Below are 26,701 nucleotides of genomic sequence, written 5' to 3' on the forward strand. Positions count from 1 at the left end.
CTTCATCATCTGAAATTTTCTAGAAATTTATTTCAACGATTTTGTGTTTACATTTTATATTTGAAGAATGAAAGCTTTAAGTGATAACCATTTTGTTCAGACATTTGCGCCTCCCGTTATTTCTTTTTCCTATAAATTACCTAACCTCCAAGCAGCTCTTCGTGCTCCACTCATTCCACGCATGCGCTCTAAAGGGAATGGTTCTGCAAGAAGACCTGCGAAGGTTCTCGGGTTTTCTTTGATGGCCAACACTCTGAAATTTCAGAGTACTTTTCACGATTCAATCTGATTCAATCGCAGCATTCGCATAAAATTTATCGATTTGCTCGGGCCGTCTTTGGATGCGTGGGCTAAACAAAACCGATTCTACTGCGACCGTGGCTTTCTTGCTCCGAACCAAATCCAAGATGGCGCCTGAAATTCACGTTTTGGCTCTTGGTCAATGTTTTGATTTTTTTATGGCTTTTGAGACTTATGAAGGAAAATTCAATGTTTCAAATGTTGTTTATTCATTTTAGTGTAGCTCTGACATACACCCACAGAAATGGCTGCTCATACTTATTGACCTAAAAGCTTTGAAAGACTGTTGTGAAAGGTGTATTGATTGTACACTGATTTTGCTTGGATGTTTTCTCATTTTTGTTCAAGATGAAGGCTCAAACATCAACCAAATTATTACAGGTATGTTCTCTTATGTAATGATTACTTTTCTCTTGCTATCTGCTTGATTATTAGGAGGAATGAAGCATTTTATCAGAATAATTATAACTTAACGTGTGCGAAATGTCTGTCAGGCATTCAACCGACAAAAAATTGATTCAAACATCAAGAGGTTGACTAGTTTAAACTCTATATATGTATGTTGGATATTTGGATAGAGTATTGGTGAAATTTTATGGGAATTTTATGTTTGTTGAGCTTTTTTAAGCGGTTTCGCTGATCAGTTTTTTGGGTTGCATACTTTTTGCAATCAGACTTCAAAAACCTTTCATGAGAACTGTTTAATAGATTTGGAAGATAAACAAAAACCAACTCTAAGTTCTGGAAAGTATTTTCTGGCTTGAAAAGGTTTTAAAACTCCAAATTAAATGATACTGTTTATGATTTTGTAGCCATGATATGTTCAGGTGGTCAACAAAGGGCATTCCAGCAGCAAAAAAGTTAGTATTTTTGACAGGTGAAGATTCAGATTGTTCCATGTACAATTGCCTGTTATCATTTGAAAAAATTCTTGGAAAATATTCAATATTTCAAAAGATACAGAGGTTTTTGGTACTTAGTTCTTACAAAAAATTGTTTCCTATAAAATGATAAATGAATCTTGAAAACTGCGTGCCAATCGGATACCGGTATCCTGGTCACGTGTCATAGTTTTTCCCAGACCCGCCGAACGCGGTTTTGTAAAATTTCGCTGGAGAAACTTTTCAGATCATCATATGCCTTAGCAATGGTGATCGGTTATGAGATTAATAAATTACCACGAAAACTGCAATTGAAAGACTTCTAGCTGGTACACAACGTTATTTCAACGTTTGTCTAACGCTCACAGCGTTCATATAACGTTGGATGAACGTCAAAACAACGTTGTGGGCCAGCTAATTTTGTTACTTTAAAAAAAAACTTAAAAGATTTCGGTATAAAATTATTTTCAAAATCTAAGTACAAGATTTTCAAAGTGTCCGCAAGATTATGACGTCATGTCCGATAAACTTTGCTAATCAGAATGAGGGGATAAGAGGGATAAGCAGGGATAACGAGTGACAAGCAGGGGATAAGAGAGGACAAGATTTCCAAAATGTCCGAGAAAATATGGCGTCATGTCCGATAAACTTTGCTAATCAGAATGAGGGGATAAGAGGGATAAGCAGGGATAACGAGTGACAAGCAGGGGATAAGAGGGGACAAGATTTTCAAAGTGTCCGAGAGCATATGACGTCGTGTCCGATAAACTTTGCTAATCAGAATGAGGGGATAAGGGGGATAAGCAGGGATAACGAGTGACAAGCAGGGGATAAGAGGGGACAAGACTTTCAAAGTGTCCGAGAGAATATGACGTCGTGTCCGATAAACTTTGCTAATTAGAATGAGGGGATAAGGGGGATAAGCAGGGATAACGAGTGACAAGCAGGGGATAAGAGGGGACAAGATTTCCAAAATGTCCGAGAAAATATGGCGTCATGTCCGATAAACTTTGCTCATCAGAATGAGGGGATAAGAGGGATAAGCAGGGATAACGAGTGACAAGCAGGGGATAAGAGAGGACAAGATTTTCAAAGTGTCCGAGAGAATATGACGTCGTGTCCGATAAACTTTGCAAATCAGAATAAGGGGATAAGAGGGATAAGCAGGGATAACGAGTGACAAGCAGGGGATTAGGAGTGACAAGCAGGGGATAAGGGAGGACGAGATTTTCAAAGTGTCCGAGAGACTATGACGTTATGTCCGATAAACTTTGCAAATCAGAATAAGGGGATAAGAGGGATAAGTAGGGATAACGAGTGACAAGCAGGGGATAAGAGGGGACAAGATTTTCAAAGTGTCCGAGAGATAATGATGTCGTGTCCGATAAACTTTGCAAATCAGAATAAGGGGATAAGAGGGATAAGCAGGGATAACGAGTGACAAGCAGGGGATAAGAAGGGACAAGTTTTTAAAAGTGTTCGCTGGAGTATCACGTCATGTCTGATAAATCTTATAGATCTGAAGTCAGGAAAGAATTCGTCCAAATCTATTTTCAATGAAACAAATGAACACAAAAATCTTCTAATTCAAGTTATATCAAATTTCTAATCTAGTTCTAATCTGAACTTTTTTCAAATACAAGTTCTCAAAAATTTTATTCAATAAATTGTTTTGCCTTTGCCCGCATCATCAATGTAGAATTTTTTCTTGCAGGGTGAAATTTATACTCTGGGTCTTTTAAGATATTTGACCATCTTCCTTGTCCATACCTCTTTATACCATTTAACAAAAACTTATCCTCCTCAGTAGTAAAAGCGTGCTTCTTGTTTCTTGGCTTTTTTTCGGGGGCTAATTGTTTTATTTCTACAGTTTCTTGTTGGATTTCCTTTTGGAATTCACGAAGGACGATATTATCTTCTTCTTCATGTTTCTCCTTGGCTGATGTAACTTTTATCAACTTGTTCATGCAGTCGGTTGCTTTTCTTGCAACATCTTGTGACTTTCGTTTTTGATAGTGCACCTTGGCAACGTTTGACGTGTGTTTCTGGTCGAGACTGACAATGCGTTGTTCTTCTAGGGTCAGATTTTCAGAGCTAGCGGTTTCGATGATCTGCCTATAGCGTGTCGGTGTTATATGCTTTCCAATTGCTTGATACACCATTCTTCCAAATATATCTCCGAGGTTTTTAAGTTGATTTCCGTTTTTACACACTAGTAAAAATTCACATTTTGGATTCAACCGTGGTCTAACACGATCTACGTAGTCTTTCAATTTCGAAAGTACGTCATCAGTAAAAACAAGTGAATCGAAACCGTATTGTTCTTCAGTTTTAAAGTGTGTTTGATCAATCATTCCTGTTTTCATAGCAGAAAGAAACATCTTCACAGTCAGAAATTGGAATGTCATTGGCCTGCTGCCTTTCACATTCAAAAACAAAAGAGAAACTACGAATGATGACGCGAAAGAAAGATCATGGGCAATGTGGGCATTGATCTTGGCCAAATATATAACTTGGTTATACCTGTCCGCGTGAAAAGGTATCACCTTTTGTAGATCTGCGAGTGACGCCCAGCAATCGATACTCTCCAAATGCTCGATTGAAAGTAAAGTGTTCCACTCGACCCGCATCTTCTTTCTCAAACATTGTTTGGCACGCGAGAGAAATACTTCGCTGGTAAGAAATATCGCCATTTTTTCTGCGCGTATACCTCTGCATCTTAAAAAGTCTAGGCAATGAGTCAATGACTGTAGGTAAGATATCATTCCGGGCTTGCCAAGTTTGCATTCAGCCTCAAGAAATCTTAAAAATCTCTCAATAAACTCCGTAGATCCAACACAATATTCCAATAAAGTCAATGTCAGTTCAAAGTTCTCTTCCAAATTCTCCAAACAAAATTTACAGAATTTCATAATTTTCCGGCAAATTTGAAGCGCTTGATTTGCATCTTTCCCACCTCCTCCAGCGCTACATATCCAAGATATAAAATCTTTCGCCAGTTGGCATTTATCTGAGAAAGATGAAATGTTCCATGTTTTATTTCTGATAGCTGGTCTTTTTGAAGAATGTATTTTATCTGTAAAAACTTCATCAACATTTGGTTTACTTTCGAAGTAAAAGTACCATCCGTGTTTTGTTACAACGTGTTTTCTGCAACCTCTTTGACTGTGGTAGCTATCGCTGTCACAATTGGAAACCGGACAAATAAACAAACCAGCTGCATTCGGAGTCAGCTTGAGTCGTTTAGCCTTGGGACTTGCCCCTTCAACGCCTTCCCAATCTTTTTTGCTGAAAGTTCTCTTCATTGCATATACATGTCATTTTCCCATATTTTTCAAATCAGCATTTAAAAAAGTGAACCTGCCTTTTTACAGATCGCTTTGATCCTCTCTTAAATGAACCAATTATATCGATAATTTAAGAAAAAAGGAATTATCTCAATATTTTAATTAAGTTCCTTTTATCTTTTTAATTTCATTCTGTGAAATACCATATTCTTTGATAAAAATGTTTTTTAAATCTAAATTTATAATTAGTTCTTTTAAAAAATAATTGAAATGACTATCAAAAAAAGATCAGTGAGTTCCCAAGGGATTTGGTTCCCTTTATTTTCGTTTACTTGTCTTACAATAGGAACTATCTGTACATCTAGCACTAGCTAGGGAATACTTGTAATTGAATCAAAAGTTCCTTTCAAAATGAATTATGTAACTAATTTGTTCCCTTGATAGAATATGTATATAAGATATTGAAATAGAAAGGATGAACTATGAGTTCGCCAGGGAATTGACTTTCGGAATATGGAGATCTTAAACTGTAAACATTTTTTCTTAATGTAACAATAACGTGTTTTGAACCAATAGTTCACATTTTTCTATTCCCTTTTGGGATTGTAAAAAATGATTTGTTAATAAACTGTAAAACGGACCAATCAGAGGCTTACAAAACTGCTTCATGGCAAGGAACAAAAAATCTTTTATGTAGATAAAGAAATTAGAACTTTAATTTACCAGGTATGATTAAACAAAATTCCCTTTGTTCGCATAGAGTAAAGCAAAGCAGTTATAAATTCACTGTTTTTAAAGATTATAGGTTTTTGATAGAAATTCTTGTTTCTGGGACTCATCCACTATCTACGCCACCCTGAAGCTTTCAAAAGGTTTATCTTTTAAAGTACGAAAGATTTTTTAATATTATACCCCTAAGAATGCGTATTTATCTTTAATTTATATTTTTCAAAAAAAAACTTGTTTTAAGATTGTGGCTGATAAACTTCTTCAATGTAAATTCGTGTTGCTGAATTCCACCCAGTGTATGCATCGCCCCCGGGATACCCAGCACAATTACCAACATTAAGAGCCACATTGACTTGTTTTTTTTTCGAGACCTTACAATGTCCCCGAACAACTCGTGGACGATGTAGGTTCTTTACACGGTTTCCAGCACCTAAATGCATATAAACGATACCGTCAATCGGCACAAGTGCACATTCATGTCCATCGAAAGTGACAAACCATCTTTTACAGCAATCATTGCATTGACTATTCTCATATCCGAAGAAATAACAACTTTCAAGTAAGTAGAGGAAGACTTCTTTTTGAAGGCGCAAGACTGAAAAAAGAGAGGTTGTGTTTTCTTCAATCAATAACAGACATGGCCCAATTTGGTTTATATAACTATTATTTGTAAAGGCTGACTGTTGAAACCAAACAGATTCTTATATATTCATGTTCTGACCTAATAAAGTGTCAGTCGGAATAATAAAGGGGTGATTGTAATTGGAAATTAGTAAGGTATAATTATAGACTAAGATCTGCCTATTTAGAGAAATATATCATACTTTTCTTTTGACGGCCGAAAATATTTTTCAAAACTTAAAAAAGCAGGGGGAGGGGGTTGGAATACAATCGAAACATTAGTAAGTAGTGGAGGGGTGTTGATTAGACACCTTATAGTATAGGTTTTTCGAAAATATTGAAAAATCGTATTGTTTTAATTTTCTTTATGATATGCATCACAGACCATTACCATACCATTTTCGGGGTATGTTTGCTGCAATCAAGGTCATAATATTTGAGAAAAAGGGGAAATTCACCACGAAATTTTGAAACCACAATTGATTTGTAGGTGCTCTAAAGTAGGTTGGAAGGGTAAAGTTTTAACTCTGAGTTTTAACACAAGATTAAGACTTTTGAGGATCTAAGGATCCAAAAGTTCAAAAATAGTCCACTAAGGCTCTGAATATAACCTGGAAGTCTGCCAACTCCTCCCAAAATTGAAATATTCGATTAAATTAAAGAGATAGCCCAAAATCGACTTTCTTGCCGGAATTTTAAATCTTGAAAAACGTTAAAATAACTGGATTTCTTAAAATATTTCAACCATGATTGTGGATAGGACCAAAACTATCTTACAATAATCACTAGATAGAGCTAATCCGTTTTTTTACAAGCGTTTTTTTCAAAGCGAAACAATCTTTATGAAAAGTAGAAAACAGTAGACCGAAAATTTAAATTTATTCAATCAAGGGACGGAATAGCTCGATCTAGTGTTTTATGTTTGATATTTGATGGCAGAACTGAAAGGAGCTTTCTCTACTGACAGCAATTGTAACAACCCGCTTATTTTATAACCTACCTTGATTACGCCATTGTCTTTATTATCATTTATTTTATTCCAAGCGCATTCTTTCCAGTTTTTTGCACCGTCTTTTCCATCTTTTCCATTTTTTCCATCATTTCCATCCTTTCCATTTATCCCATTCTTTCCATTTGTCCCATCCTTTCCGTTTATTCCATCTTTGCCATCTTCTCCTTTTTCTCCTTTTATTCCGAATACGCCTTTTTTGTATAAACAGACTCCGTCTTTGCCGTCTTTGCCGTCCTTTCCATCTTTTCCATCCCGACCATCACGTCCATCTTTGCATTCCTTATACAAAAAAAATCTTTTTTAAAATTCGGAATTACTGAAAAACTTCTAGGGGTTCTAAATCTTTGATGCCACTTTCAAAGATTTTAAAAAGCTACAAGGTTCAAAGATTCATCATGTAAATCACCAAGAATCTTTTAGTATTGTAGGGATCAACAGTCACCTCTGGGTCGAAAATTCAAGATGTGATGTTTTTTGTGAAGATCAGTGATTACTGATTTGCACTTAATCCAAAATTTATGAAAAATGGTATTTTTAGGCTCTTTAGACCTGCATGTTAATATAGGGGTTGAAAATCTTCCTTCAATGAAATAGTCCCCTTTCTCTGAAAAGTTAACCCATTTGAGCCCAACGAGTAGCAATTTAATGCTTTTTAAGGTCAATTTTTCAAGTTTATATCTTTTGAACTAAAATGTTCTTAACCTATTCTTTACACACCACTTGTGAGTATTTTTGTTCAATCTGCTAAGAAGTTATGTGTTTTAGAGTCTGGAAACCCTTAAAATATTCCTAATTTGTTCTTAATTTTCCGGTCTTCGATGCATTATTTTCTTATATACCTTATTTAAAAGATAATGAGCAATGATTTCTCACCTGATTATTAGCAGTCGATACGATGACAAACATCATCGCCAAAAGAACTGGAATACATATAAGCTTGTTCATATTGAGTGTCAATCTTGAAAAACTTTCTAGTTCGACTATGTGTTTTTATTAATTTCTTCTAGTCCGTCAGTGTTCTTGTGGTTGATCTCTTTGATTGTTGATGATTGAGCAAACAGTTAGAAGCCCCCTATTTATAAGGTTAGCTTGTCTAGAAAAAGAGCCGGCGGTAAACTCAAAAGATGTATTTGAGTAAAGGGAGTGGTATATCTAAATAAAAAGAATATGCCATAGTCATCCCAGTGACGTCTTCAACAAACGCTCTAAAATTGGCCTAAAATCCTTAATCCGTTGCTTCATTTCCTAACAATCGTGTTAGTTGTTTTAAAGAGGTCTTTTAACGAGGCATTATAAATAATCCTGTTTAGGATCACATAATGGTACCGTTTTAACAGTTTACTGCTAAATTTGCCTTGAAGAATTCCTACATCCAATTTCCTTATGAGCTTATAGGTTATTTATGAAGTGATTTAGAGTAAGCCTGCAGAATATTTTTAAACCTAATTAACATGTTTATACGATTTTGCGGAAACTTTTTTGAAATATTTCTTGGAAATGTCCATTAAGTTCAAGTTAGAATTGAAAACCATAATGTACGGCTAAAGAAGACTTATATCCATATCATATTTACCCTGCCGTCATTTCTTAATTAATTTCCTTAATTATTTTTTAAGTGAAGCGCTTGAATGATATTTTTTGAGGCAGAATTAGATAGCTTATGTCATAAAAAACTGCTTTGTACATGGTTATGTGTGGTTATACATGGTTTCCACATGATAGAAAGTAAATGCACAACACGCCGAGTCTGCTAAATGCTGCGCCCACGCGCCCTTCGCGCCTGACGCGCCTTGAAAATTTGACGCACCCTATGATTTCGACGCGCCTTCAAATTTGACGCACCCTATGATTTCGACGCGCCTTCAAATTTGACGCGCCCTTTGATTTCGACGCGCCTTGAAAATTTGACGCACCCTATGATTTCGACGCGCCCTAGACCATAAGGCAAAAGTGAAATATTAAAAATACAGTGAAAACTTTTTAAAAACTGTAAAACAATAAAAACTTCTGGATAAAATACGATACAACAAAAACACTAGGTACAAAATAAATTTACTGATATATATGTAAGAAGCTTTTTACACGAAATAAATTTTTCACAAAAACAGGCATGATGAGTAACAACGTGACAACGATAGAATTGTTTCGTTAATTTTGTTTCAAAGATGGGGTGGGCCACTTGGAACAAAGTTTATCAATTAAACTGCAACTTGTTTATGATTCTATTTGATGAAAAATGATTCACGTGGCCCCGAAGCTTTACCATTCTAAGTTTTTTATGCGTAAGCAAGACTCTCACCCGACGTTTGAATATGGAGGATAAATCAATAAAGTCGAAGTAATTGCTCTCATTACTGTCAGTTGCTACGATATTTTAGGACGCGTCAAATTACCAGGGCGCGTAGGCGCATGGGCGCGTAACATTTTAGGGCGCGTGGGCACGTAAGGAGCGTAAGGCGCAAAGGCGCGTTAAAAATACGAGGGCGCGTGGGCGCGTAAAGCACGTCATTTAGCAGACTCACAACACGCCTGAACTATTTTTCTGTTTTTAATGAAAGTTCCAATTGAGAAAAAAATTTTTCGATTCATTAAAATTTTTTATCGTTATTGTCTAATCGTTGAACCGAAAATAACCTAATTTATTTACTAATCCTTCAAAAAAAACAAAAGCAGTTAAAGGCCTTAGAAGCAAAAACTAAGGAAATGAAGGAAAGTGGAAACCAGATAATTTGTTGAAACAGGCTTGTACCCTTTTATTTAGTTTAGTAATTAACTGTTTCAAGGCTCTCGTGGGAAATAGGCCCGTGGCAACCTGGAACACGATAAAAAAATAAATACAATATAAAAAATTATAAACCTACGAAATTATGCACTACTTTCCTTTCAAAATTCATATGGGATATATTGAAATAAAATGTTATTTTGTCTACTGTCAAATTGAATAAAATGCCATATTATTTACAATAATTGCCGATATTATTATACTGAAGGTCCTAAAAACACCCAAATCTACGTAAATATGAACCTTTTTTATACACCAATTCCTCTGGGATATAGCGAAATAAAATGGTACTTTGCCCTACCGTCAAAATTGAAGTTATTGACCGAAGTTAGACAGCTGTTTTCGATATCAATTTACTTGATGTCTTAAATAGACCTAATTTTGATAAAATACACTACTTTCTTTTTGATATAAAACACTACTTACATTTTTGAAAAAATACCCTACTTTATTTTTGAAATAATACTCTACTTTTCTCTTGATATAAAACACTACTTTCTTTTTGATGAAAAAACTACTTTCCTTAGACAATCCCTGTGAGACATATCTAAAATAAAATGTTACTTTTTCTTACTGTCAAAAAAACACCACATACTTTACAACAATAACCGATATTAAAATAATTGAGGTCCTCTTAGGCACTTCTTTTAAGTCCATATCAAATTCACTTACTTTAAGATTTTTATAAAAGACGCTATCCTGTTGACTTAAACAACGGATTGATATACAAGTCCCCCGGACAAAAATATTCAGACGCCGATGGTCAAAATTGGGTGCCCAGGCTGTCTAAAATCTTTGTTGAGCTGTCGTAGAGGAAAAATCCGTTCGGTATACTCGACAAAGGTTTTCGTTTTGTAATTGCCCGAAAGGAGTCTTTATTTACATAGAAGCTGCCTACTGAAATGATTAATGGACCCTCGCATTGTCATTTTTGCTGCACCCTCACAGCATTATTCATAAATTCTTGCTGCACCCATACAGCATAAAATACATTACTCTACTTGCTGCACCATCACAGCATAAAATATATTACTCTACTTGCTGCACCCTCACAGCATAAAATATAACACTCTACTTGCTGCACCCTCACAGAGTAAAATATATTACTCTTGCTGCACCCTCACAGCATAAAATATATTACTGTACCTGCTGCACCCTCACAGCATAAAATATATTAACTCTAATTGCTGCACCCTCACAGCATAAAATATATTACTCTACTTACTGCACCATCACAGCATAAAATATATTACTCTACTTGCTGCACCCTCACAGCATAAAATATAACACTCTACTTGCTGCACCCTCACAGAGTAAAATATATTACTCTTGCTGCACCCTCACAGCATAAAATATATTAACTCTACTTGCTGCACCCTCACAGCATGAAATATATTACTCTACCTGCTGCACCCTCACAGCATAAAATGTATCAACTCTACTTGCTGCACCCTCACAGCATAAAATATATTACTCTACTTGCTACACCATCACAGCATAAAATATGTTACTCTACTTGCTCACCCTCACATCATAAAATGTATTACTCTACTTGCTGCACCCTCACAGCATAAAATATATTATCTCTACTTGCTGCACCCTCACAGCATATAATATATTACTCTACTTACTGCACCATCACAGAGTAAAATATATTAACTCTACTTGCTGCACCATCACAGAGTAAAATATATTAACTCTACTTGCTGCACCCTCACAGCATAAAATATATTAATTCTACTTGCAACACCCTCACAGCATAAAATATAATACTCTACTTGCTGCACTCTCACAGAGTAAAATATATTACTCTACTTGCTGCACCATCACAGCATGAAATATATTACTCTACTTGCTGCACCATCACAGCATAAAATATATTACTCTACTTGCTGCACCATGACAGAATAAATTTATTAACTCTACTTGCTGCACCTTCACCGAGTAAAATATATTACTCGACTTGCTGCACCCTCACAGCATAAAATATATTACTCTACTTGCTGCAGCCTCACAGCATAAAATATATTACTCTACCTGCTGCACCCTCACAGAGTAAAATATATTACTCTTGCTGCATCCTCACAGCATAAAATATATTAACTCTACTTGCTGCACCATCACAGCATAAAATATATTAACTCTCTTTGCTGCACCCTCACAGCATAAAATATATTACTCTACTTGCTGCACCCTCACAGCATAAAATATATTACTCTACTTGCTGCACCATCACAGCATAAAATATATTACTCTACTTGCTGCACCATCACAGAGTAAAATATATTAACTCTACTTGCTGCACCATCACAGAGTAAAATATATTAACTCTACTTGCTGCACCATCACAGAGTAAAATATGTTACTCTACTTGCTGCACCCTCACAGCATAAAATATATTAACTCTACTTGCTGCACCCTCACAGCATATAATATATTACTCTACTTACTGCACCATCACAGAGTAAAATATATTAACTCTACTTGCTGCACCATCACAGAGTAAAATATATTAACTCTACTTGCTGCACCATCACAGAGTAAAATATGTTACTCTACTTGCTGCACCCTCACAGCATAAAATATATTAACTCTACTTGCTGCACCCTCACAGCATATAATATATTACTCTACTTACTGCACCATCACAGAGTAAAATATATTAACTCTACTTGCTGCACCATCACAGAGTAAAATATATTAACTCTACTTGCTGCACCATCACAGAGTAAAATATATTAACTCTACTTGCTGCACCCTCACAGCATAAAATATATTAAGTCTACTTGCAACACCCTCACAGCATAAAATATAATACTCTACTTGCTGCACCCTCACAGAGTAAAATATATTACTCTACCTGCTGCACCCTCACAGCATAAGATATATTAACTCTACTTGCTGCACCCTCACAGCAAATAATATATTACTCTACTTACTGCACCCTCACAGCATAAAATATAATACTCGACTTGCTGCACTCTCACAGAGTAAAATATATTACTCTACCTGCTGCACCCTCACAGCATAAAATATAACACTCTACTTGCTGCACCCTCACAGAGGGTTGTTGATGGTGGTGTTAAATTCAACCTGAAAATCTAAGTTCATATTTAAGGCACCCAGCTGGCACACAACGTTGTTTCAACGTTCATCTAACGTTATATAGACGTTGTGAACGTTAAATAAACGTCGAAACAACGTTGTGTGCCAGCTGGGCAGCCGAATGAATTTTGTAACTTTTCAATAATCTCACCATCATGCATTAAAAACATAAAAGCATTCTTTATTTCACATTTTAAGTGTAAGAGTCTGAGCTCCATGGTCAAAGATTCACATACATTCATGTTAAGTCAAATCTGAGAAGAAGAACACCTTTATGTCAAAGACAGGCTGGGACCCCAGCCCCACTGGAAAATTTGGCAAAAATTTGTCCCCGGTGGGAAAACACCCTGAAATTTTGGCCCAACTGAGAAATTGATTTTGATTTCAACCCCCATTCAAAATCCAATGTTTGAAAATTTTATTTCAAACCCATCCCCACTGGGTTTTTTAACCTTGAAACAATAAAATTTCTATCCCAAATGGGATTTCAATAGGAGTTTTTATCCCTACCGAGGAAAAAAGTTCCACCGGACTGTGAGACAGAGATGTGTAAGATCTATTTTATACTAGTTATTGCATTGAATGCCAAAACTCTTCATAACTCTATAGCTAGGCAGCGCAACCTTAGTAAAAGTCATATTCTTTCATCGTTGCTCTAGTGATTTAGCAGAATCTGTAACGATGTTGGACGTTGTGTTGGGTGCAAGATGTGGTTTCAAAGGGGAAAGTTCCAAACGTGCTAAGAAAAACCCAAAAGCTAGAGGAAGAAAAGGAAAAGGCAAAGGAGCCTGAAGACGAAACTTGGAAACATTTGCAGTTTGCGACAATGCACAAATGACCTTCTCGCCAGCTGTAAGTGATTTTTTAAATTTTTTTTTCTTCAAAAACTGAGGAACACCAAGACAACGTGTAAGATCATAAAAAATATGAGAAAGAGTTTTTTCCATTCCTAATATCTTTATGGGTAAGACTTTGAATATTTAACATTATCTTCAGCATAATTTCCCCCGTGAGATCTTTTCTTGAAAAACGGTCAAGAACGACTTCAATTAAGTAGGTCATCATTTCTGAAAATCATCTGTTTAGCCCATAGTAGTAAATTAGTCTCAGATTATAGTATTAGGCAAATTTAGCCGATGACGAAGAACACTCTCGAGCAGCTTGCGCATCATTAAATAACAAAGGCAAAAATATGCCATTCCAGAAAAAGAACAGTAATTGGAAAATTACCATTATCGATTATGTCTTAGCCCATCCACAATAATCAAGGACATATATGTTTGAGAAAACCACTTGAAATTACTGATGAAACATTAGATAAAAATCCCCCCCCCCCCCCCGAGGGCAATGTTCATTTTGTACGGCTGTCTCACCGTTCATTGAACATTGCCGTCGGGGGTAAAGAGGGGAAACAGCTTCTAATTTGCCTCTGTCCTGTCTGTCTCACAATTTTTGTTCTTGATTATAGTTAATCCTACTTTTCTAGGAGCTGAACAAGAAATTAATTTGTATTTTCTGAGCTTGATTTTGATAATTTTCTGAGATAATGTGTTTGCTTCAATTTGTTCCTGACTGACTTAAAACTTGACAAAATAGCAAATAACGTATTTCTTATGTATCAATTGTTGTTCTTTTTGACACCAATAGTACAATGTCAGCGATAAAGACGTCGACCAGCCTGCTGGATACCCAAAATCGAATGCTCTGTCAGGAGAAAATGAAGCTGAAATCGTTTTACGATTCCAAGATGGTAGCAAATTCTTTTACGATCCCACCGCTGAAACAGGCGACGACATTGGAGATCTGGTCGATTATGATACCGGAAGCTCTGGAACTATGGCGACGTCAAGTGTTTTGATTTTGTCTTGTTTGATGATGCTCGTCAAAATGTTGATGTAAATTTCCTCTGAAGATGGAAAGGGTCGCTTTGAACCGTGCCCAGTTTACTTATTTAGCGAATTTTTTGTATCTGTGTTTTCTGCGACGAGGACGGAGGCTTCAAAATTTGTCTACATCCTGACTGACTGAGGATAGCGGTAAATTAGAACTTTTACTGTCCTCGATTTTGTGGGTCAGAAAAGTTTTTTGGGCAGAGTTTTTCCAAATCGTTTCAGTCTTCAAAGGTGAGAATGCATAAACTCACTATCGCATTGATCAGAATATCTCTTGTAATACAATAGAACAGTAAAAATAACAAACAAATCTGTAATATTTTCCGTACGTACACTTAATTACAATAACAGTGGAGTCTGTATAACCTGAAATTGCACGTGGAAAAATTTGTTGGTGGACAGCTGCTGTATTTTTAGCTGTGCGTATTATTCAGCTTTCAATTGATGTAAAAGCAAAAAAGATGCAAGTCAAAACCATAAAGACATATCAGATTTTTACTATCAGACTCTGAAATTCAGCAGTCCCCAAACACACTCTTACAATGTATATGTATCTAGCTAATTTAACGGGTATTTCTATGTTTTGATAGTTATGTCTTTTTCGATTTGTAATAATTTATCTTTTGTAATAATTTACGTCAAAACATTTCTTAATAATAACCGATAACGATAACAACATTTTTGGTAACATTGATTTAAGTGCAGCAACGAGATGTTTTTCGAAAAGTTCTACCATCGCTCTGATAAAAGAATATTGGGAGTGTGCTAGACATTGCATACGGTGTGGTGACGATACTCATAGGTTCAACACCTGCAAAGATGTCCTCCCCTGTAGGTCGAGTATCGTCGTCTGTACATCAATAACTCAAGCACAGGGTTAGCAGTGTCTGGTAAGCGTGGTAATTTCCCTATCCTAAGGGTAGGCATATATCCAGGGTTAGGGCTTTTCCGGATGAGGTTTCACTTCTCTCTTATCTTCTCATGTGAGAATCCAATGGCCAATTCTCTCATAATAACGGCGTTTTCTGGAGAAAAACTTCCGGATATCCAAATAACAAGTAAGATCTTATGACAGCCCTTTGCTTTATTTATGATCTTGCTAAAAATTGTGCAACTGCTCAAAGTTCGTGTAATGCCTCCAAATTATATAGCCAGGATTTTTTATTTTGTTTCCCGGCGTAATGATAAAGTGACTTTCTCTATTGCATGTTGGCACCCTAGCTTTCCATTCCCAATATCACATCGTACTTAAAGTAGTTTGAATAGGAAACTTTTAATTCAGAAGTTTTATCGGCAAGATATTTTGGATTATCCACAACAAGCTTTTAGTCAAGTTTGGCCTATATTTCGTCGCGATAACTAAAGGTTGAATCTCAAAATTAGTACCTAACAAAACTTAAAGTTTTACTGTGATGCTCATCTTTGAGATTGAGATGGACCTTTTTACATGTAGAGGAATAGTCAATGTTTTCATATAACAAAAAGACCAAAGGCAGAATAGAATTGCAAGATTTCCAATTTTCCAAGAAACTTATTTTGAGATTGAACCTTTAGTCATATGGACGAAGTTTTGACAATTATAGTTTTTATTTGATTATTCCGTCGATGACACGGTACAGAAGCTTTAAGAGAGTATCAACAGAAATGCGCGACTGATAAATAGTCTTTTTGCTTTAAGTGTGCAGGGGCATTAATGTTTTTTTTACTTGGCATTTTCAAAGCAATAATTCAAATCTGACAACTATATATACCGTTGAAAAGATAATTCAGAGTACTATAGTATAGATTTCGAGAAAGATTGTTCTAAATAAAAGCTACTTTCTCATTCCTATACAAAATGACGTATAACAAACACTTTCTAACATTTTCAGATAGTTTCCGTATTTTATTAATATTTTCCAGAAAAAACTGGATGAAAAGATAATATCTGATCAAAACACAGTTCTAATTTCGTGTTAGGAGGTCTTTGTAAATAACTGCAAGGAATCATAGGCTCTAAAAAATTATTTATAGTTCAAGTTCAAGATAGAAAAACAAACCTCAATAGCTCAATGCAATGAGAAAGCTATCTTCCTCTAATATCATCTTTGATAGGGATAAAATATTAGTTTAGATGATTCCCTTAACACGAGCTTCAAGCGATTTGCGTGAATACGTGAATGGACTTTTTCACTAGCGTTAATACGTGAAAATTAAGAAAAAGTTGCGTGAATGCATGAATTTGGGAACAAAAATGTGCATGATTGCGTGAATTGAAGGTCCGCTGGGGGAGGGTGCTCATTAGGATTATTTGGTGACGAGAGGTTGCTTGTAAGAGTTTTGAATATGATAACAAAATTTCTACTAATTACTTTTAAAATTGACCGTCTTTAGGTACCATCTATAGTATAATACTCTCTTATTCTCGCATGAAGCTTTTTCGGTAAATATTTTTAAGCAAACACACGGCAATTCTTTTTCGCGCCTTTTCTGTATTGATCTTTCAATTGGTAATTTTCAGCTTTAATATGAGAGCCGTGAAAACGTTATTTTTTCCTTTTTCTAATTCTTTTTTGAACATTTTCAAGAGCAATTTGAAATTCAAAATTAATTCTCTTTTTCTTTTTTATGATTTAATATGTGATTTTCAAATTTTCAGTCTTTCAAAGTCACCCTCGAATCCGAACCCACGATTGTTTGCCACGATGTCTAAACTACTCCTAGCATAAGAGTAGTTTTAAAAAGATGCTATTGATTATGTTAGATTTTGGTAATGCAATATCTTTTTTCCATGCCAGTAGATTTAAGACAATGGCAGTTCCGATTCGATTTGCTTTTAAGAAACTACCGTTTTTACCTTTTTTGAAAAAACAGCTTGGTGAAGATAGCAAAAAAAAACACTTCAGATAACTTTCTTGAAACATATTAAAATTGTCTTATGTAATTTTTTCCTTGGAAAATACAAGGAATTGTATTGGTCGATTTTCCTTGAAAAAAAACACAAGAGTTTATGCTTTAGCTTGTTTCTCTAGCCAAATACAAGAAATGTGTTTCATCTAATGTTCTTGAAATTACATCAAATTGTTTAAGGTAATTCTCTTTGGAAAAAATATGACATTTTCTCTACATAACTTTCCTTGGAATATACAGGAAAATGTTTTTATTAATGGGCTATTCAATATACAAAAAAATTATTGTTCACTTTCCAAAACGACTATTTCCGACCTGACAAATTGAATTGGTCTCGCCCTAATAATTATAATATTTATTTAAATTGAGTTGGTTTCGCCTTAATAATTATAATATTTTATTCATTATAATAAATAATGAAATAATAATACGATAGGGGCGGGTGAGCATTTTTTAGCCGCGGAGGCCCGCTCAGCATCGGAAAAACATCAACAACATCATGAATCTTTTTCTGGCGAACAAGCCCACTACGTGAAGTAACAAAAGCCCTTGCGGGGGAATAAGAATTTGTATGATAAAGCAGTCTATTACTTTAGCAAGAATATTGAAAAGAATTAGGCTTTTAGAGGCGGTTCAAAACTAGGGGCTTTTCCTGTACCACCCCCTAACTTTTAATCTAGTTGGTCGTTTTGGATGGAATTTGGCGCACAAAGATCCTTGTCGTGTAAAGTGACTTTTGACAAAGTATTTTTTTGATGAAGTCACTTATCATGCCCAAAGTGAGCAAAACATCGAAAGTTCTATCAGTTCCTTCAGTTCAAAATGCTCGTTTTATCACAAATATTATAAATTACGGTTCAAACGATATACACGTTTTTTTTTTTATAAGAACGTCAAAAATTTTCGAAGCCTTCGGATGTTCTTAGTTTTTTGGATTTGAAGCCTAAAAGTGTTCTTAAAATGTTCTTATTTTCAGCATTTTTTGAGTATTTTGATGTAATTTCTTAAGAAAATGCATGTTTTTAAGTCTCCAAAGCTTTAAAATGTTCTTAGAATGTTCTTAAATTTTTGGGCCTCGAAGCCTTATGTTCTTATATAGTTTGTTCTTATAAAAAAAACGTGTATTTGACATGAAAATTAAATCTGTACATGCAATGTGTTAATTTTTATGACATCTTACCGTCACAAATATCTTCACGCTCAAGGTGTGAAAATGTGTGTCAAAAATAATTTTTTCTTGAAGGACAAGAAATGTCTGGTATCATTATTTGATATTTCTTCCAAGATTAACGACAAATGTAAGATTGATGACATGAATATAATTTTCTACTAAGTTTCAAAATACGTTTGGAATACATTATCCGTGTCATATAAGAATAAAATAAGATTATAATAAGAATGTTAATGACGATATTAGATAAAAGAAATTAGAATTTTAATTTACCAGGTATGATTAAACAAAATCCCCTTAAAGTAGAGTAAAGCAAAGCAGTTATAAATTCAATAAACTGTTTTTAAAGATTATATGTTTTCAGCTTTTTTGATAAAAATTCTTGTTTCTGGGACTCATCCACTGTCTACGCTACCCTGAAGCTTTCAAAAGGTGTGTCTTTTAAAGTACGAAAGAGTTTTTAATAATAAACCCCTAAGAATGTGTATTTATCTTTTATTTATATTTATAAAACAAAAAACTTGTTTCAAGATTGCGGCTGGTCAACTTCTTCAATGTAAATTCGTGTTGCTGAATTCCACCCAGTGTGAGCGTCGCCCCCGGGAGTATTAGCACAATTACCAATATTAAGAGCCACATTGACTTGTCTTTTTTTCGAAACCTTACAATGTCCAGTGATAACTCGTGGTCGATGTAGATCCTTGATACGGTTTCCAGTACCTTCTCTCATAAAAACGACACCGTCTATCGGCACAGGTGCACATTCATGTCCATCGAAAGTGACAAACCATCTTTTACAGCAAGCATTACAGTTGTATATTCTCATATTCGAAGAAACAACAACTTTTAAATAAGTAGAGGGGGATTCCCTTTTGAAGGCGCAAGACTGAAAAAACGAGAGGTTTATTCTTCAATTAATAACAGAATGGTTAATGATACCGATTACTCTCGGGTACCTATTAGCCTTAGGGATTGGAATAAGCGGGGATTTGGAAGAAATCTCAAAACTTAATAAGCGGGGGGGGGAGGTTGGAATAAAAATGTCCTGGGCGAAAAATTTTTGAAAAGAAGGCTAATACAGCTGAATTAGGACAATAGAGGGAACTTTCAAAAAAATTTTCCCAAAAATTAATAAGCGGGGGGGGGGTAAGTGAGAATGTCCTGGGTGGAAAATTTTCAACGGGCGGCTATTAGATACCCGAGAGTAGTTCATTTTTACTCAATTTGGTTTATTTAATGGGAACTATTATTTGTAAAGGCTGACTTTCTAAACCAAACTGATTCTTATATTTTTGTGGTTCTGACCTAATAAAATGTACTCTCAGGTGTCTGAAGAATAAGGGCGTGATTGTAATTGGAAATTAGTAAGGTACAATTATAGACTAAGGTCTGGTTATTTAAAGAAACATTTTGTACTTTAAATGGTACTTTTGACAGCCAAGAATATTTTTAAAAACTGGATAAAGCAATGGGTTTGAAAAAATCGAAACATTAATGAGTGGTGGAGGGGTGTTGATTAGACACCTGAGGATAAGGTTTTTCGAAAATTTTGAAAAATCGTATTGTTTTAATAGGTTCTAGCTTTCTTTATGATATACATCACAGACCATTACCATGCCATTTTCGGGGTATGTTTGCTACAATCAAGGTCATAATATTTGACAAAAAAGGGAAATTCAGCGGGAAATTTTGAAACCACAATCGATTTGTAAGTGCTCTAAAGTAGGTTGGAAGGGTAGAGTTTTAAATCTGAGTTTTAACGCTAAACTTAAGATCAAAACGTTTAAAAATACAGTAATACTATGAATATAGCCTGGAAGTCTGCCAACTCCTCCCAAATTGAAATATTTGATTAAATTAAAGAGAGAACCCAAAATCTACTTTCTCGCCCGAACTTTAAATTTTGAAAAACGTTAACATAACCGGAATTCTCAATATATTTCAATCATGATTGTAGATATGACCAAAACTATCTTACAATAATAACTAGATAGAGCTAATCCATTTTTTCCCAAGCCTGTTGCAGTTAAAGCAAAACAATCTTTACGAAAAGTAGACAACAGTAGACCGGCAACTTTTTCAAGCAGGGGACGCAATAGCTCGATCTAGTGTTTTATGTTTGATATTTGATGGCAGAACTGAAAGCAGAGATTTCTCTACTGACAGCAATTACAATGCTCCTATTTTTATAGCCTACCTTTATAACACCATTATCTTTGTGGTCGTCAATTTTGTTCCAAGCGCATTCTTTCCAGTTTTTCGTCAAACCGTCTTTTCCATCCTTTCCATCTCTGCCATCTTTTCCGTCTTTTCCATTTATCCCATCCTTTCCATTTGTCCCATTGTTTCCGTTTATTCCATCTTTGCCATCTTCTCCTTTTTCTCCTTTTATTCCGAATACGCCTTTTTTATATAAACAGACTCCGTCTTTGCCGTCTCTGCCGTCTTTTCCATCCCGACCATCACGTCCATCTTTGCATTCCTTATACAAAAAAAATTATTTTTCAAATTAGGAATCACTGAAAAACATCTAGGGGTTCTAAATCTTTGATGCCACTTTCAAAGTTTTTAAAAAGCTACAAGGTTCAAAGATTCATCATGTAAATCACCAAGAATCTTTTAGTATTGTAGGGATCAACAGCCACCTCTGGGTCGAAAATTCAAGATGTGATGTTTTTTATGAAGATTTAACCCAACGCGCTTTGTTCGTTTTTATAGTCAGTGATTACTGATTTGTACTTAATCCAAAATTTATGAAAAATGGTATTTTCAGGCTCTTTAGACCTGTATTTCAATATAGGGGTTGAAAATCTTCCTTCAATGAAATAGTCCCCTTTCTCTGAAAAGTTTACCCATTTGAGCCCAACGAGCCGTTTTAAGCCAATTCCGACTAGCAATTTAATGCTTTTTAAGGTTAATTTTTCAAGTTTATATCTTTTGAACTAAAATGTTCTTAACATATTCTTTACACACCACTTGTGAGTATTTTTGTTCAATTTGCTAAGAAGTTATGTGTTTTAGAGTCTGGAAACCCTTAAAATATTCCTAATTTGTTCTTAATTTTCCGGTCTTCGATGCATTATTTTCTTATATACCGGTAGTTTGTTCTTATTTAAAAGATAATGAGCAATGATTTCTCACCTGATTATTAGCAGTCGATACGATGACAAACATCATCGCCAAAAGAACTGGAATACATATAAGCTTGTTCATATTGAGTGTCAATCTTGAAAAACTTTCTTGAATATGTTCGACTATGTGTTTTTATTAATTTCTTCTAGTCCGTCAGTGTTCTTGTGGTTGATCTCTTTGATTGTTGATGATTGAGCAAACAGTTAGAAGCTCCCTATTTATAAGGTTAGCTTGTCTAGAAAAAGAACCGGCGCTAAACTCAAAAGATGTATTTGAGTAAAGGGAGTGGTATATCCAAATAAAAAGAATATGCCATAGTCATCCCAGTGACGTCTTCAACAAACGCTCTAAAATTGGCCTAAGATCCTTAATCCGTTGCTTCATTTCCCAACAATCTTGTTAGTTGTTTTAAAGAGGTTTTTTAAAGAGTCATTACAAATAATCCTGTTTAGGATCACATTAATGGTACCGTTTTAACAATTTACTGCAAAATCTGTCTTGAAGAACTCCTTTATCCAATTTCCTTATGAGCTTATAGGTTATTTATGAAGTGATTTAGAGTAAGCCTGCAGAATATTTTTAAACCTAATCAACATGTTTATACAATTTTGCGGAAACTTTTTTGAAATATTCCTTGGAAATGTCTATTAAGTTCAAGTTAGAATTGAAAACCATATTGTACTCCTAAAGAAGACCTATATCCATATCATATTTACTTTGCCGTCATTTCTTAATTAATTTCTTTATTGATACCGCAGTAAAAAACAATTATTTTTCAAGTGAAGTGCTTGAATGATATTTATTGAGGCAGAATTAGATAGTTTATAACATTAAATTATTTTCTAATTCGTAAACTCAAACGAAATAATCTAACAACCTGTGGAATAGCTTCAGACAGCCGCCCTTTTTAAAGTCTAACAGCACGTGACTATGAAGCGCCAAAAGAACAATAATAAATTCAAAAAACTGTTTTGTACATGGTTATATGTGGTTAAACATGGTTTCTACATGATAGAAAGTGAATGCACAACACGCCTGAACTGCTTTTCTGTTTTTATTAAAAGTTCCAATTGAGAAAAAAAGTTTCGATCCGTTAAAATTTTTCATCGATACAGTATTGAATCCAATATTTCATTGTTTATTATGTGTTATTTTGCATAGAATCCGAGCAAAACAAGTTTAAAGTATGAGGGGGAGGGTTTCGGTACATAATTGTAAATATGATACATTTTTCGACCCTTGGAGAAACCACGATTAAATTTTAAGATTTCTGAAATCGTTAGAGACATACTTTAAGGTGAAAAACCGATCCTTATTGTCCGCACATACCCAGGTATCGTATCGGTATTTGAGCGAAAAAGTTATCGGTATATCGGTAACTGAGCGAAAAATTGATCGGTATATCGGTATTACGAAGTCCCGCAAGCCCCCCGTACAACAAACACTTTGTAACAGTTTCAGATAGTTTTTGTATTTTTAATATTTTCCAGAAAAACCTTGAGGGGAAAGATAATATCTAATCAAAAAACACAGTTCTCATTTCGTGTTAAGAGATCTATTTAAATTACCGCAAGGAATCATAGGGTCTAAAAAATTTATTTATAGTTCTTTTAACATAAGCCATTTAAATTCTGTTAAATTATTTATTTTCAAATTCAAGATAGAAAAACAAACCTCAATAGCTCAATACAATGAAAAAAGCTATCTTCTTCTGATCATCCTTGATGATAGAGATTAAACAACAGTTCGGATGATTCTCTTAAATAATAACATACTGTATTAAGTTAAAGTGGTAAAAGGACAACCCTTCACAATAAATTTAGTCCTATTTTTATCAAGATTTTTTCAAAAATCAAACCTTTTGTTATCGTTCAGAATAAAATGAGGCCTGAGTGATAATGCATCCAAAAGTTGTGGTTTTTCAAGTAGAAACAAAATAAAATGATATTTTGGAAAAAGATGTTTGCTTAAGGCTTGGGGACAAGAGAAGTTTTTTTCGCGTTGGTGCAATGCAACATGATCTATCCCACCAACACAAAAAAAAGTGTGTGTCTCATGGTTTCTTGTTTTCTTTCATGGGACAAAAAGTGAGGGAAATACCCAAGAGACACGCTGATTTTGTCCCTGGGACATTTAATTCAAATTAATTTTGCTCCATTGTCCAAGGGACAAAAGTGAGAGACAAACAAATATTATTAAAAGTGTTGTCGATTTTACTTTTATTGGTAGAAAGAAGAATGGGATAGGGACACGAGAAAGCGTTTAAGGTTGGTGGGATGGAGCATGTTGTATTGCACCAACGCGAAAAAAACTTCTCGTGTCCCCAAGCCTTTACAACTTGATTTATTTTTTAGTTCAAAAACGAAAGACAGAATGAGATTAGCTTTTATAATATTGATGACAGTACTGGTCATCTTGACAGCTCATATAACAAACGCTAAGGAACAAGGTGGAAAACCCCCTCAAAGAGAAGGTGGAAAACCCGGTGGACCTGGTGGAAAACCTCCTCCAAGAGAAGGTGGAAAAACTCCTACAAAAGAAGGTGGAAAACCCCTTCCAAGAGAAGGTGGAAAACCCGGTGGACCTGGTGGAAAACCTCCTCCAAGAGAAGGTGGAAAACCCCCACCAGGGAAAGGTGGAAAACCTCCTCCAAGACATGGTGAAAAACCCAGAGGAGCCGATGGAAAACTTGAGAGAACCGAAAATGAAAAGAAAAGAGACGAGGCCCGTAGCAAAATCAAAGATGAGTTCAAAACAGGAAAAAAAGAAAGTCAGCGTGACCGTGAAGTTGGCAGCTCGACTTTGAGATGTGACAAAAGAGGTGGCGCTTTGATTATTCGACGGAAAGGAACAGTTTTTGGTATGAATATCAAAGATATCATTACCCGAGAGGAAAATGATGTCGAGGTAGGATTACTAATTGTTGCGCTTGGTTAAGATTAAAATCAATATTACAAATAGCTCGAAAGTCCTTGCTATACAAGATCGATAATTAATAGTGTTTACTATAGTTTTTAAATATTGCGACGTCCTCTCATCTCCGCCCACCACCTCCTGTGTGTAGTTACTCTATACTATAATTTTTTATAAGCATGACATTTATAATCATACTCAACCCTGATGGATTTGGTGAAAATAAGAATATCATTAACCTATCATTGATGAGCTTTCATTATCCCTGGTCATGGGTCTGGGCTGTATAGTTGGGAGGTTTCATTTTTCTTTTTCATCTTAAGGGCTCTGACCATAGTGAATTTTTTATAATTTCCATGTTTAAAATGTGTTTTCTGACTGATGTGACCAACAAAACTATGGCATGTTATACATTTTCTGTTAGACAAACTATTCCTGAATCTGAAAATTCAAAAATTGCATTGAAAAAATTTGATGAAGAAGAAAATGAAGACTTTTGCGAGGAAGAGTATTTCAACTTTGAAGAGCTTAGTTTCGGCGAAGAAAAAACATTTTGAAATTTTTTTTCGCAGTAAATTGTGTAGTTTTTACCGAACAATAAAAATTTTGCGGAAAATTTTTGTAAATGCTTCTTTGTCTCGAAATCTTCAAAATAGTGGTTTTTCATCAATATTCATCTGGATTTTGCTTAAAAAAACAGTTATAACTTTTGACACATCTTTTTAAAAAATTTTCCGCAAAATTTAGAATAGTTCAATTCTTTCCGGACAGTTTGAAAAAAGTTCGAAACAAAAAGGTTAATTACCCATTAAAACTTAGCACTTTTTATAAAAGAAGGTGATGCAACATATTATTTAACGTCTTTTTAAAGTTCATAGCGTCATTTCTACAATTAAATTCTTAATTAACTCTGAAGGAATTTGATTAAAACGCAATTTATAAAGGTAATTCTTTGTTGAAAGTGTTAAGGTGGGAGTCACATGAAGGATTGAGAAAATTGAAATTTTACATTTTTCATCATATCTTTTGTAACAGAAAAGATTTCTAAATGAAACTTTCCAGAAATGTAATATAACTATAGAGAATGTGAAAAATTAAAAAAAAATTCTAAAAATAGCCAAAACGGGGGTAATATCAGCCAGGGGGTAATGTACTATCAAAATACTATGGCAGCGTTTTAGGAAAATCTATAAAAGCTATTCCAAAATTTTTTTTGGAGGTTGCTAGTATTTGGATAAGCTGTGGAATGAATGAAAATTTTTTTCGAAATTTCATTCCAGGGGGTCTGGAACCTAAAAAATGGGAAATTTAAGTTTTTTCGAGTTTTAAAATTGAAAAAGTGATTTTTTCACTCCATTCATTCCATAGCAAACTATAAATGGAGCAACTCCTGAAGATTTCATGATCATAGCTCTTTCCAGTCCTGAAAAAACTTTGCCAAGGTGTGCGAAAACCCCCTGAAACCTATTTTGAGAAAATGGTCCGTAAAGTCAGAAGTGGGATATATATCTCTATTTCTCTGTAATAAATCGACCGTTTTACAAAATTCTTTCTGTGTTTGACTAAAATGGAATAAAGTACTACTTTATAAACTTTAGAAAGGGTTTTGAAATACCAAAAAAGTCCAGAAATTCCAAATTATCACTTTCACATGATGCGCGCCAATCCTTAAAATTTTGCGTTAAACTCCACGTCAACAACGATTTAAGTCAATTTTAATGTGTTTTCACAACAAAAACCACATTTTCAATGTAATAGATCATCCTAGTATATTCCACTCACTGCATCTGTCAGCTATAAGTTAATTTAAAGTTGATTTGTAGTGAAACAAGAATCCACTTGGACTTGGACATCTAGCCGTAAGTAGGGTGCGCACTCGTCGGGATTTTTTGCGCGGAACGAGGAAGAATTTACAAAAATGAACTTCAAGGCATTAGTACTTACCTTTAAATCATCCAAATGTGTTCATTCTTTTTTTCAAATCAAT

At 34.8% G+C, this 26,701-nt stretch overlaps 2 protein-coding genes across 2 annotated transcripts; both read right to left on the reverse strand.

The window, feature by feature from the left end:
- Positions 1-5,352: 5,352 nt before the first annotated feature.
- LOC136807830 (collagen triple helix repeat-containing protein 1-like) lies at positions 5,353-7,920 on the reverse strand. The gene is made up of 4 exons (XM_067064452.1): positions 7,704-7,920; positions 6,819-7,109; positions 5,696-5,792; positions 5,353-5,633 (listed from the first exon to the last, which is right to left on the reverse strand). Exons 1-4 carry the CDS (start codon positions 7,773-7,775, stop codon positions 5,434-5,436), a joined length of 660 nt encoding a protein of 219 aa, XP_066920553.1. The 5' UTR covers positions 7,776-7,920; the 3' UTR covers positions 5,353-5,433.
- Positions 7,921-19,195: 11,275 nt separating this feature from the next.
- On the reverse strand, positions 19,196-21,004 carry LOC136807831 (collagen triple helix repeat-containing protein 1-like; the record flags this gene model as incomplete). The annotated part of the gene is made up of 2 exons (XM_067064453.1): positions 19,196-19,555; positions 20,867-21,004. Coding segments are annotated over 2 exons (498 nt in total), but the record flags the coding sequence as incomplete, so codon positions are not given.
- Positions 21,005-26,701: the final 5,697 nt, after the last annotated feature.

This window comes from Clytia hemisphaerica, unplaced genomic scaffold (genome assembly GCF_902728285.1).
Source record: "Clytia hemisphaerica strain Z4C2 unplaced genomic scaffold, Clytia hemisphaerica genome assembly, whole genome shotgun sequence".
Taxonomy (NCBI): Eukaryota; Metazoa; Cnidaria; class Hydrozoa; order Leptothecata; family Clytiidae; genus Clytia; species Clytia hemisphaerica.